The sequence below is a fragment of the Benincasa hispida genome, chromosome 12, assembly GCF_027475165.1.
Source record: "Benincasa hispida cultivar pf3 chromosome 12, pf3_genome.v1.1, whole genome shotgun sequence".
NCBI lineage: Eukaryota > Viridiplantae > Streptophyta > Magnoliopsida > Cucurbitales > Cucurbitaceae > Benincasa > Benincasa hispida.
Window position 1 is genome coordinate 76,577,747 of NC_143489.1, and position 13,100 is coordinate 76,590,846.

Consider the following 13,100-nt stretch of genomic DNA (forward strand, 5'->3'; position numbering starts at 1 on the left):
ATTTTGAAGACTATTCTATTCAAGACTTATGCTTAAATTGGTGGGCTTTCATTTTTCTAGATTGCTAGCTGTTTGCCTCTCAGATCTACACTGTTTTAGTTAATCTGTATTGAGCTTCTTTTGTAATTGTTTACATCAGTTTGGTCTTGGTTGCAGTAAAGAATTTTGTATTAAATTTGTTTTGTTTTGGTTTTATGTTGTGACCGTATGTACTTGTTCTTATTTTATTTGGGCTGAGTTCTAGCCCTTGGTTTTCAGTTGAAGCTTGTGTAGTGCTTGTATGGATATGATGAGGGTGCTAAGGAGGTGTCAACCTAGTTGAGATGTCCGGGTGCACCTGCTGATCCTTAGGATATTGTTATTTTTTATCCTTCTTGTACTTTCAGCATTAGTCTCATTTTGTGAAGAGGTTTGTTTCTTGTTTCCAAAGAAAAAAAACCAAAGGAACTTTTGAGTTTTGAACTTTAAATGAAAGCTTGTAATTTATATACTCATCTCCGGAGACTTACCATCGATCTTCCTATACAACGATTCACGTGAGATGGAGTATCTGCGGCAAAAGCCCTCAGCAGCCTAACACAAAATACTTAGTCTCATAAGCTATGTGAGTGAAAAGAAAATATTTCAACAAGCAATAAAACAAGTATCCGTCCGATGTAGGCTCGTAGCATCTAATAAATTACTTTATAACAAATCAAAACTTGAATGGACTCTGATTGACACATTAATAGAAGGGGAACGAACAAGAATTAGAACTTTTCATTGAAGAAAAGAGAGACTGATGTTTATAAGATAGAAACTTCAAAGGATAATGGGGGATCATTGAAGAAATGATAGACAAGTACTCTTCCATTTATCAAGCCTCCAAAACACTTTCTTAATATTCCAAGACAATGGAACTTCAAATAGTAATTTGTTGGAAAATGGTCTGGATCTTAGGCGAAGTTTCCATGCCACATGCCTCTACAACGTAGACATAGCACATTCTTTCTCCTCAATAAATTATTGCTTTATTATAACGATTGAAACAGTACTACAAGTATGTTGAATTTAAAATGCATCTTTTATTTTTCCTCCAGCAAGCATCAATTGTATCTGTACTTATTCCACGATGCTACTCAAGTAATTAAGTATTGTCATTTAAAAATGGAAAATCCTGTGATTTCCAAAATATCCAAATGATGATGAGAAGTCATTCACCTTTGTAGGATTTCCTTGGTCATCAAAAGCTTTTGAAACAGGAGGTCCTCTGACCTCAATCTCTTTCTCTACTTGTTTAGAACACAGACTCTCAACTGTGACCTGGAAAGGTTGAAAATCTTTTAAGATTATGAACATTTAAAATTTGAAACTAATAGAATACTATGAATTTGGGAGCAATAAGTATGTTTCACAAAGCATCTATATAACATAATTCAAGAATACAATGAAAGAAATAACATACAATTAATGTCTTGCAGTTACGGAATACTTGCAATGAGTGGGAGAAAAAAGGCTTGGAAACATTACAACAGTAAACCAAACCCAGGTTAAAGTTCAAAGTTTCCTCCACTAAAAGTATTTTTATTTGGAACTTAACTATATTAAAATAATTGAGATGACATATTCAAACTAATATCAAATTTACGATTGATTAAATACAACTAAATATTTCATAAACCTAAGATTTCTAAATCTATACTCAATTCCCAGGCTCCCTAAACCAAGACTCCAAACACAGACTTCTTAATCCCATACTTCCTAAACCCATAATCCCAAACATAGTTTTCTTAAACCCAAACTATCTAAATCCAACTTAATCTCCCAGACTTAACATTCTTAGGCTTAACATTTCAAACTTGCGCGCCAAATTGTCCTAAATAAACAGAAGACTAAAACGTTCCACATGTGTCCAAATATGCTAAAAAAATTGTTTGGATTAAATATTCTTTTTCTAATTATGGATGACATCTGCTTCCTCTAGTCCCAGTCAACCTTTCTTTTATATATATATATATATATATATATATATCTTTTAAGATTTCAAATATTGATAAATGACTTCACTTTGATGTATATTTTATTTTATGTTAAATTTACACATTATGTTTATTGAGAAGTATTGATATATCAAGATATATGGATATATTTTATGATATTAATAATAAATTGAAAAAAAAAAAGTGTTCCCAACATGTTTGTGTCCTACTTTTTGTAGAAATTGACATGTCGGCAAGTCTACGCTGTGTCGTGTTTGTGCTTCTTTGCTCACATAGATACTATAACAGCCATAACATACATTGAAGTTGAGATTGAGGGTATTGTTTTTTCCTAGAGAAGCAATGGTCTAGGTTTAAAAGTTCTAGGGGACTACTTGCTCACATGAAGGATAAGCATGAGCTCCACGATACAAAAAATTATGGGAAATAACCTATTAGATAAGATGGGGTTCCATCTCACCAATTGGCAATGAAAGTAGCTCATCTATCTTATAAAAAGTGTGAGGTCTCTTAATTTTTCCAATGTTGGATCCTCAACATGCCCCTCAAGATGGTGCCTCTTTGGATTCAACATTCTTGGATCGGATCTCAATTTTTTGTTCTTTTTTTAAAAAAAAAAAATTTTTGGACCAAATGCTTATTTGGGCTTAATGGTCTTTGATACCATATTAGATAACATAGGGTTCCATCTCAAAACTAAATGGCAATGAGAGGACTATCTTATAAAGATTGTGTGATCTCTTGATTTTCCAATGTGGGATCCTCAACCCAACTTCCTAAAGGGAGACTTAATCAGCAAAAATAGCAACCACCGAAAGAAAAAACCAACTAAAAGGTCAATAAAATGGAAAACTAACCAACAACAAGCCAAAAAAACTCAAAAAACTAACCAAAAGAACCAAAAACCCCACCCCATCCCACGAACAGAAGAAATCAACGAGATGCTATTTAAAGAGAATTCTAATCCTTCCTCATCCTGCGGTAGCCTGGTAGGTTAGAGTAAATCCAAATCAAGGACAAAGGAAAAGAGAAGGTATATAAATAAACATTTTGGATCTGTTTTAATAGGGAAAATAAATTAAGACCTCTTCTCATTTTTAGGCACCTCGACAAGATGTAGGCCACCATCATTTCAACCCAACCAAATGAATTTTAGTTACAAAAGCAATCTACAAGATAACCTCTTCTCAATTATCACAAAAGATTGTCAAAGCATGTCAACATGCAAAACGGGTCTGAAGTTATTGCTATACCACTAGCCGACGAGGTGTGCCAAAAGCTTGCACATTACCATGGCTTAATCTATGCTTTTCAAGCAACTGCAACATATATATTTTGAGCTGCAATAAAAGGTCATACATAGTCAATATCAACTAGAAGAGAAATAAGATAATGCTTGTTAACAGAAATATTATAGTAACGATAGTTATTTCCCTGAACACAACAATAAGAGGAAGATTACTTTCGGGAGAACGAATCTGTTACAGAAGGAAAAGGAAACTGCCACAACAAACTTCAAGCACAACCACTTTAACCCTCCTTGTAGTAAAATTTTTCTTTCCTTTGTAACTTTTTAACAGTCCCTTTTCAAATGATCCTAATAATAGAACCATACAATACCCAATTTATAAATAAAGATTAAAGAAGTTATTTTTTTCTGCAACAAGCAGGGAAGTAAGATCATCTCGTGTAATTGGATTTGAACAGGAGTGTTACCCTTAAAATATTTGGGTCCTTTACTAGGTGATGTTAATTTAGAAAGGGAAAAAAAACAAACAATGAAAATAGAGTTATAACTAAAAATATTTAAATATCTAGAAACATGTTTAGCTGCAATAACTATTTTTAAAATCTTAAAATTTTTAAAATGTATATGATCAATTTAGTAGACATTTACTGATAAAATTATAATAATTAGGCTAACCTATTTTCTATTCTGCTTTACTAAAATTATTAAAATTTTTTGAATGAAAGTAAAGGAATTTCCTAAATACTTTAATTATCAAATAAGTAATGAAGTTTATGATTAAAAGGTTTATGGAGGAGTTGGTCTGCATCCTTTCGTCAGGTTGATGATCTTCAAGACAGGAAATGATTAGTAGGACCGACCATACATCAGGCTAGTAATATTCAAGGCATGAAACCTTCCAGTTTTCTCTCCCTGCGTGGGTGTATTACGTACCAAAATTACAAACTGTCATTCAAATCATCTTCAGTTGAAGGGTCTGTCTTTGCTGCTCGCACGCTGCTGGCATAAGTTGTTCAAAGAGTAACATCAATATTGGTCATCCAAGAGGAAGAATCTTAGTTTCTCGTGGTCTGAGGTAGGGGATCCTCTGTCCCCCTTCTTTTTTCTCCTAATCAGTGAAATACTGAGTAGTTTGTTAGAGAAGTCTTCTTCAAAAGTTTCTTTGAAGTGTTTGAGGTTGGCCAAGATAACATACAGACTTATCACGTTCAATTCACAGAGGACACAATTTTTGTTTTGCAAAGACAACAATTATATGATCAACAATCTGATTACTAGTATTAATACTTTTGATGTTGCCTCGGGTCTTAAGGTAAATTGGCAATCAGCAATCGATGAGTTAAATTTGTAGGTATGCCACATGGTTACTTTGGCTTCTAGATGAACTTGTTTGAGCAACGTCCCTAAATTTGGAGGTTTTCCACATGGTTACTTCGAAACTGGAAGATTAGGGTAGGAACCTTTTGGTGCACTTTTCCCTAAATTGTGAAATTATTCTTCCGTTTCATTGCTACCTATAGGAAGGTTTTGTGTAATCAAGGTTTTGTGTAATCTTCAGTGACCAGTAGTTCTGTAATCTGCTAGGATCCTTTTCTCTCTCTTGCCTCGTATGTTTTTCATGTTTCAAAAAGAAAGACAAATAATAAATAATTCCATACTTGTTGGCTTGCATCCACAACATCTTTAGGTGGTATTTCTTCGGTTCCAATTTCAAGAACAAACCACCTTGCATCTTCATGCACCTGTCACATATAAGAGATGATATCTTGATAAAGGTAAAATGTGCAAGTAATAATAACTAGTATTTTAAAAATTGTAAAACAAATATGAAAACATGATGCATGAATTGAGCAGCTTAGTTTGCCGAATTGAAATGGATAACTCTGTTGAAACTGTTTTTTCTTTTTTTTTTTTTTTTGAAACTGAGATGTCTCTTCATTGAAGTAATGAAATGAGATAATGCTCAAAGTATAATATATATACAATAAAAATAGGAGACCTAAGAATCAGTAGGTGCACTCGGGAATATCAACTAAATTCACACCCCCATAACACCATCATCATATCCAATATAAATTGAGACGACAAATCAACAGAAATTACAAAAACAACCTCGAAGAACAAGTGAGCGATACATCATAAAACAACAAGGACAGGAAGCAAAGTTCAAAATTAATCCAAACTAATACAAAATGGACCACTGAAAAGAACGAAGACTAAAAGGCTGGATATGTGAATGCCCTCCAGTTTAGGCTTATATCCTGAACCGAGAAGTCTGCAAAGGAATTGGACAGACTACACCAAGAGGAAGCATTATGTCGTTTTGTCTCAAAACGATCCAACCAAGGAGTTGATTTGAACAAATACAACAATTAAAAGTATCAAATAGATCTAATCCATATGCGAACAAGCCTCATACATATGTAGTGGTATTATTAGCAATAATGATAACGAACTAAATCACCAGCATATAGACATTAACCTTTTTGACTGCTGCGTCCAGAAGTTCTTTGGGACATACAATATCAACAGGATCAGAAACAACACCAAGTGGATGGCCTAGGGATTCTCGGGTTTTCAACCACAGTTGCGCACAGTGACGAGCTAAACTGATGGAATGAAATTAATTTCAGCACATGAAGAAATTAAAACTAATTACTTGGATAATGAATATTGCAACGGTACAATGAAAAGTATGAGAAACATGCAACTGAAAAGAAGAATTTCAAAGTAATCATCTTTTCAAAATCAAAACTAAAGAAAATGAGTAATGCCAAAAAGCTGAAAGAAAAGCAGATAATGGGGTAATCTACTCACTATCAAAGAGGAACGCCCTAATTTAAGAGGAGTTTTGCCGTGTACAGCAACAAAAGAGGTAACAATATTGAAAAAGTAAACATAAATATATAAAGCATAGAGTAATTACAGGCAAGAGGAGTATTCAAAGACAAAACAAATCAGAATGGTAAAAAGTACATCAAAATAAAATTAACCAATAAGAACAAATGCCCCAAAAAATATTTCATAGCAAAAGGGAAAATCTTCATCATAAGTTGCTTCAAGTCTCTATCGTAGGCAAAAAGAAAACAAAGAAAGAGAAAAAAAAAATCAAAGGTATTGCTCTAACCTTCGCATTCGACCAAAATAACGAGCACGCTCGGTTACCCCAATGAAGCCTCTTGAGTCCAATATGTTGAAAGCATGAGATGCCTTCAAAACCTGATCATACCTATTATGTTGTATGCCATTTGCTAGTCAAAAAATAATTACACAAATAATAATTTTTGAAAGAATTAAAGATTTAAAAGAAAAAATGGGCATCAGTGTACAATTAATGGAAGAAACATACGCAGGGATTGCTAATCCTAACGCAAGCAAAGAATGAGCTTCCTCCTCAAAGATGTCGAAATGTTTCTGAACCTGGTGAACATTGGCATGTTCTAAATAATATGCACTCATTTCCTTCCTGAAATAGAGGGAGAGACATACAATAACAAATTGAAATAATCATATACTTCAAGCTTCTTCATCCAATCACATTTTAGGGGACAAAAGAAGTAAAGAAATTTAAGAGAATTTTGGAAAGCTATAAGATAACAACGGCAAGCATCAAATATATGAGAAAAATAAAGTAGGTTTTAAGGGATATCAAATTCAATCCTATTGGAAAAGAAAACTATTGGATCGCCACTAAACCTAAAATCTTAAGATCCTAAATGGATGGACTGTGATAGATTTAATATTATATTAATACCTTTTTTTTCATTTAGCTGGAATTCAAGTTTTCACTCAGAAAAATGAAACAGTCCCTTTTTGTTTTAGGCTCTTTTTTTGGACTTGCTTTTTTCCCCTTAATATTAAATCAACACTTTATTCTCCTCACACTAGTGGGCTTAAAAATCTGTATAAGGTCAAACAATAGGTTATCAATATTAATTGGAGAAAAAATAACACTACAAAGATTCAATCACTAAACCTCCTACTCTAATACAATGTTAGATCATCACTAAACCTTAAAGCTTAAGATCACTAAACCTTAAAGCTTAAGTTGAAAGGTCACAGTAAATTTAATATTTTATCAGTCCTATGACAAAAAAAGAAAAAAAAGAAAATGATAAATAGAATGAAGAAACCTTGATCGCATGTGAATAAAGATCAAAGTGACTGCCCATGAATCAAAATTATTTTTATTCGCCTGCTTGTGTTTTCATTTCTATTAATCCAAAGAGTAGGTTATCAAGAATTACATGATAACCAACGCAAGTAAATCATTTAAACAGCCAATTTTTAAGAAAATAATAAGATGAAAAATAAAAGAAAAGGACAAAGTATCTAGATTAAACAACCCAAGTATGTTTTAAAATTTGGTTGCTAGCTACAATCAGAATGGATAGGGTTTTTTGGCCTTCTTCAGTTTGTCTTTAGCTTTATGGAGAATTTTTCTTCCATTTTAAAAAAAATTAATATTGGTATTAATAGTATTAATAATAATATAGTAAAGAAAGAAAGAAATTCAAATAAGTGATTCATTTACTCGTTCTCCAAGAACAGCTCCCCGTAAGTGATTCCATCAGCATACTGAATTTTCTTAAAATGATTAACACCCTGCACAGGTCACATCGAGGAAAACTCAATGAAGTGGGGGGAACCAGGAACAGCGTAAAACTAGAAAATCAGAGGAAAATAAGAATCTTTGAACAGAAGAAAGGGAGTACAGTGTTTTCCAAAGCCACTTCCTGACTGTAACATTTCTTGAAGCATAGCTTTCTTCCAACCCAATTGGCCCAAAGTGCTAAACTACATATTTTCAAAAATCTTTCAACCATTCATTCTTCTAGAGATAACTCCTCCAAAAATATCTCCTTATTTTCACGAGGAAGAAAAATATCTCCTCATTTTCACAATGACTTTTTCAAACAAATACAATTCATTTCTTGCCAAGAAAATAAGGGGAAAAAAGGAAGGAAGACAGTCACTTTGTAAGAAAATGCCCATTGCCCAAACCAAGGAAGGGTATTAAGAAACTTGAACCAGGGTCCACAAGCCAACTAGTAGGCCAACAATGAAAAACTAATTGTTCAAAGAATAAAGATTCAATCCCTTCTGTATTCTCCTATTATCAGCATATTCTCATTTCTAAACTTTTAACACCCTCACTCTCTTCATACTGTGTCTTGATTCCTTCTTCTTTTTTTTTTTTTTTTTTTTTTTTTTTTTTTTGGATAAGAAACATTTTATTGATGAATGAAATATCCAAAACTATAAATGAAGAGAGTCCAATCAAAGGATAGATATGAAGATGCCAAGAAAAAAGAAGAAGATAACCCATGTAAAACAGATAGTGGAGAGAGAAAGTAATGAAGCCATAACAAATTGGCCAATACAAAAAGAGTGCAAGACCCCAAAACCAAAAGTGGATAATTGGAGAAGCTCATCCAAAAAAGGAGAAGATCTGGCTTATCAATAACCCCAATGCCGAAGATTGATCAAGAAAACCCTGATTGGTATTAGCTACAAACTGAGAAGCAGGCAAAAGTGCATCCTCATGCCGATGAAAAGATTTTATTTTCCACTTAAACGTAAAATTAAGCTTTTTTTTTTTTAACAGAAACAAAACTTTTCATTGATATAATGAAATGGGGCTAATGCAATGTAAATTTGTTCTTTTTGATAAACAACTTCGTTCGAATAGGACTTCAAATTCCCACTCTCACAAGAATTATAATAATTAAACTCTTTTATGACCATAATTATCATGTTTATGTTATAATCAAAATATTCTTACAAGGCCAACAGAGACACTGTATCACCTGCAGTAACATGAGAATACGTTCAAGACCATAAGTGATTTCAACAGATACAGGCAATAGTTGTTGACTTCCAGCCTGAAAATAGAGAGAGATCAATAAAGCAGGTCGATAAATAACTGAATCTATGCAATGAATTTCAAAATCTTAAAAACAATGAACTTCCCTCTAACAGGAAGAAACGATATCCAATCATATGATAGCCACTTCCAACAAAGGAAAAAAGTTCTCAACTCATGCATCAAATTTTGCTACACTAGTTTCTTCAGTGTTTCATTGCATAGTATGTTCACACATATAGCTGCATTTGAGGCATTCTTCACTTAAACAACACTGATAATACTTATCAGAAACAAATGACCAGTTATTGATACCTGCTGAAAGTAAGTGAATTGTGTAATCTCCATCCCATCCATCCAGATTTCCCATCCCAATCCCCAAGCGCCAAGTACCTAAAAGAGCAGTCCAAATCAACAAAAGGAATTTAAGAAGTGTAAAATAACTATTCACAAAATACACAAACACACACATATATTTATTTATTTATTTAAATAATTTTTATTAGTTTCTTGATTTCCTCAACTTTTCAAGGAATGCCTCTCGACATCACCAATTTATCAACATTGTTGCAGCATGCTTTAAAAAAAAAAAACCCAACATTAATCAAACATAAATGAAAGACCCAGTTTGGAGTTGTCAAAGCTTTATAGATTTAAAATTTTTGTTGGATTTTGCTTAAAGCGATTTAGTTGAGTTCATCTCGGATCCTTTTTTCTTTTGTTTTGTTTTACTTTTATTTATTTATTTATTTATTTTGAGAGGATACGTAACTTTTCATTAAGGGAATGAAAAAAGACAAATGCTCAAAATACAAAAAAAAGTAACTTTTCTTCTAGAGCGAAGTTGTGATGCACACTCAAGTGAAAGAAAATACCTCAAATCTTATTCAATCATGTAAATGATACAAATGTAGTCCCATTTATAGGGAGCCAGCCGGTTACAAGGCTCTTAAACTGACTGGTTAGTAGGTCACTGGTTTATATACATACTAAAGGAAAATACAGCTAGACTTCTATTAAATTTAAATAACAGTAGACTATGTTCCCACATCAAATCCTTTCCCCTAGAAGGAATAACACGTCCTCAGGTTAAGTAGCTAGGGCAAAATCATCTGGGGGATGGTATGGGAATATGTCAACTACATTGAAAGTTGGACTTATCTGAAGGTTAGGAGGAAGGTCCAACTTGTAAGCATTGTCACCATATTTGTCCAAGATGTGAAAAGGTCCCATCTTCTTGCTAGTTAATTTGTTATGTAAGCCGGCTGGTAGTCTTGATTTCTTCAAGTGAATCATGACTAAGTCTCCAATAGCAAAGGATTTTGGTTTACAATGAGCATCAACAGCTTCTTTATATTTGTCGTTTGATTCCTCCAAATGAGCTCAAATTTCTTCATGTATATCCTTAATTCTTTGAGCCATAAAGTTTGCTTCTCCACTAAGATCAACATTGAAGGTAAATTAGAAAGATCGAAAGTGAGTCTAGACAATCTAGTGTATACAATTTCGAAAGGTGACTTCCCTGTTGATCAATTGGCCATGTGGTTGAATGTGAATTCCGCTTGAGCTAAAGCAAGGTCAAATTGTTTGGGTTTGTCTCCACTACGGCAGCGGATTAGATTACCAAGAGTACGGTTTGTCACTTATGTTTGTCCATCCATTTGGGGATGGCTAGTTGTGCTATAAAGTAAACCTGTACCAAATCTTTTCCATAAGGATTTCCAAAAGAAGCTCATAAATTTGACATCCCTATCGAAAACTATTGTTTTTGAAATTCCATGTAGACGAACGATTTCATTGAAAAATAAATTTGCTATATTCAAAGCATCGGCAGTTGTTTTTACATGCAAGGAAGTGTCCCATTTAACGATTATACAACGACCAAAACGGAGTCATTACCACGTTGAGTTTTAGGGAGACCAAGTATGAAATCCATGGAGAGGCCTTCCCAAATCGTTTGTGGTATAGGTAAAGGTGTGTATAAACCCGTATTTTGGCTGAACCTTTAGAAGTTTGGCAAATATAGCATCTTTTAACAAAGTTAGTTACATCTTTTTGTAATTGTGGCCAATAGAAACGGGAATTGATTAAAGTGAGTGTTTTATCCCTCCCGAAGTGCCCAACAAGACCGTTAGCATGAGCTTCCTTATTGATAGACTTTCTAAGAGGTGTGTGGTATGCAAATAGTGTCTCCTTTAAATAAATACCCATGCACAATGCAAAAGTCTTTGAATGGGATGTGGTTAGCACAATCATTCCAAATTTTTCCAAAATCCAGGTCGGTAGAATATAAATCACAAATATGATCAAACACTATAATTTCACCTTTGAGAAGAGAAAGAACAGTACCTTTGTGGCTTAAAGCGTCTGCCACTTTATTATCATTACCATTAGTATGTTTAATAACAAAATTAAATCCTTGAAGAAATTGCAAACAATGAGCATGCATCCTGTTGATTGATTTTTGAGATTGAAGAAACTTAAGAGAAAAATCGTCAAGTGAGAAGAACAAATTCTTTTACTAGTAAATAATGTTCCCAAGTCTTAAGGGCCCTAACTAAAGCATATAATTCTTGTTCATAAGTAGACCATTTTTTCCTAGCAACTACTTAACTTTTCACTAAAAAATTCAATAGGATGTTTGTTCTGAGACAAGGCAGCTCCAATTCCAAGACCAGAAGCATCAACATTGACTTCAAAGGGTTTTTGGAAGTCAGGTAACGCTAGAAGTGTTTTAAGAGTATTAAAGCTGTCAATTTGATCGTTGCCCCCAATGGAAATTGTTCTTTTCAAGGCAATTAGTAAGTGGTGTGGCAATGGAACTAAAGTTTCTTATGAACCTTCTATAAGAAGAAGCTAGTCCTAGGAAACATTGGACTTCTCTAACTGTTGTAGGTTGCTGCCAATTACTAATGGCCTCAATTTTCTTAGGATCTATAGCTATTCCTTCCTTGCTAATTAAAAAGCCTAAGAAATTAATTTGTGCACCGAAGAAACTACATTTTTTAAGATTGATGACTAATTGGTTATCATGCAATACCTTAAAAACGGAATGTAAATGTAATAAGTAATCATTATAACAACAACTATAAATAAGAATATCATCGAAATAAACAACCACAAATTTATTTATAAACGATTGTAAGACTTGATTCATTAATCTCATAAATGTACTTGATGCATTAGACAGACCAAACGACATAACAAGCCACTCAAGTAAACCAACATTAGTTTTGAAGGTAGTTTTCCACTCATCTCCTGGTTTAATTTGGATTTGGTGATATGCACTCTTTAGATCTACGTTTGAAAATAAGGAAGCTCCTCCTAATTGATCTAGAAGATCACTAAGCCTAGGTATAGGGAATCAATATTTTATTGTGATCTTATTAACAACCCTACTATCAACACATAATCTCCAAGACCCATCTTTTATAGGAGCTAACACGGCGGGAACTGCACAAGGACTCAAACTAGGTTGAATAAGGCCTTTAGTTAGTAACTCTTGTATTTGTTCATGTAAAATAGTGTGTTCTTTAGGGCTCCTTCTATAATAGGGAAGATGAGGTAAAGTACTAACAGGGATGAGGTCGATTTGGTGTTGAATGTTACGTAAAGGTGGTAAAGAAGAGGGCTCCTCGATTAAAGTAGGAAACTTATCCAATCAAGATTTCATTTCCACAGGTATAGGGATAGGTGTTTCTTTAAAGACGTCTTCTTTTACTACCAAGGCAACAAGTGGATCCTTAATCTTTAAAAATTCAGATTTGGTAGTTAAAGTAAAAAGTTGTGACTGATGCTTTGTTGGTTTCTTATCTTCCACTTTTTCTAAAGGTAGAAGAACAAGTTATTTACCTAACCACATGAACTCATAGGTATTACTTCTTCCTTTGTGGACAGTTTGGTTATCGTACTGCCACGGTCGACCTAAAAGTATATGGCAAACGTCCATATCTATAATGTCACGAACTACTTGGTCTTTATATTGATTACCTATTGATAAAGGGAC

At 33.5% G+C, this 13,100-nt stretch overlaps 1 protein-coding gene across 2 annotated transcripts in view; it reads right to left on the bottom strand.

Annotated features, from left to right (window-relative positions):
• EDD1 (glycine-tRNA ligase) overlaps window positions 1–13,100 on the bottom strand; it is a 72,374-nt gene that overhangs the window by 40,590 nt on the left and 18,684 nt on the right. The window contains exons 7-17 of one of the 2 annotated variants that reach the window (XM_090308016.1): window positions 9,410–9,487; window positions 9,039–9,113; window positions 7,944–8,025; window positions 7,763–7,833; window positions 6,578–6,694; window positions 6,356–6,457; window positions 5,711–5,837; window positions 4,887–4,970; window positions 3,233–3,319; window positions 1,201–1,302; window positions 510–573 (exon numbers count right to left, since the gene is read on the bottom strand). In XM_090308016.1, coding sequence (XP_090164142.1) covers window positions 510–573; window positions 1,201–1,302; window positions 3,233–3,319; window positions 4,887–4,970; window positions 5,711–5,837; window positions 6,356–6,457; window positions 6,578–6,694; window positions 7,763–7,833; window positions 7,944–8,025; window positions 9,039–9,113; window positions 9,410–9,447 — 949 coding nt within the window. In that variant the 5' untranslated portion in view covers window positions 9,448–9,487. The remainder of the gene's footprint in view (window positions 1–509; window positions 574–1,200; window positions 1,303–3,232; window positions 3,320–4,886; window positions 4,971–5,710; window positions 5,838–6,355; window positions 6,458–6,577; window positions 6,695–7,762; window positions 7,834–7,943; window positions 8,026–9,038; window positions 9,114–9,409; window positions 9,488–13,100) is intronic. The other variant, XM_039018333.2, reaches the window with a different exon arrangement.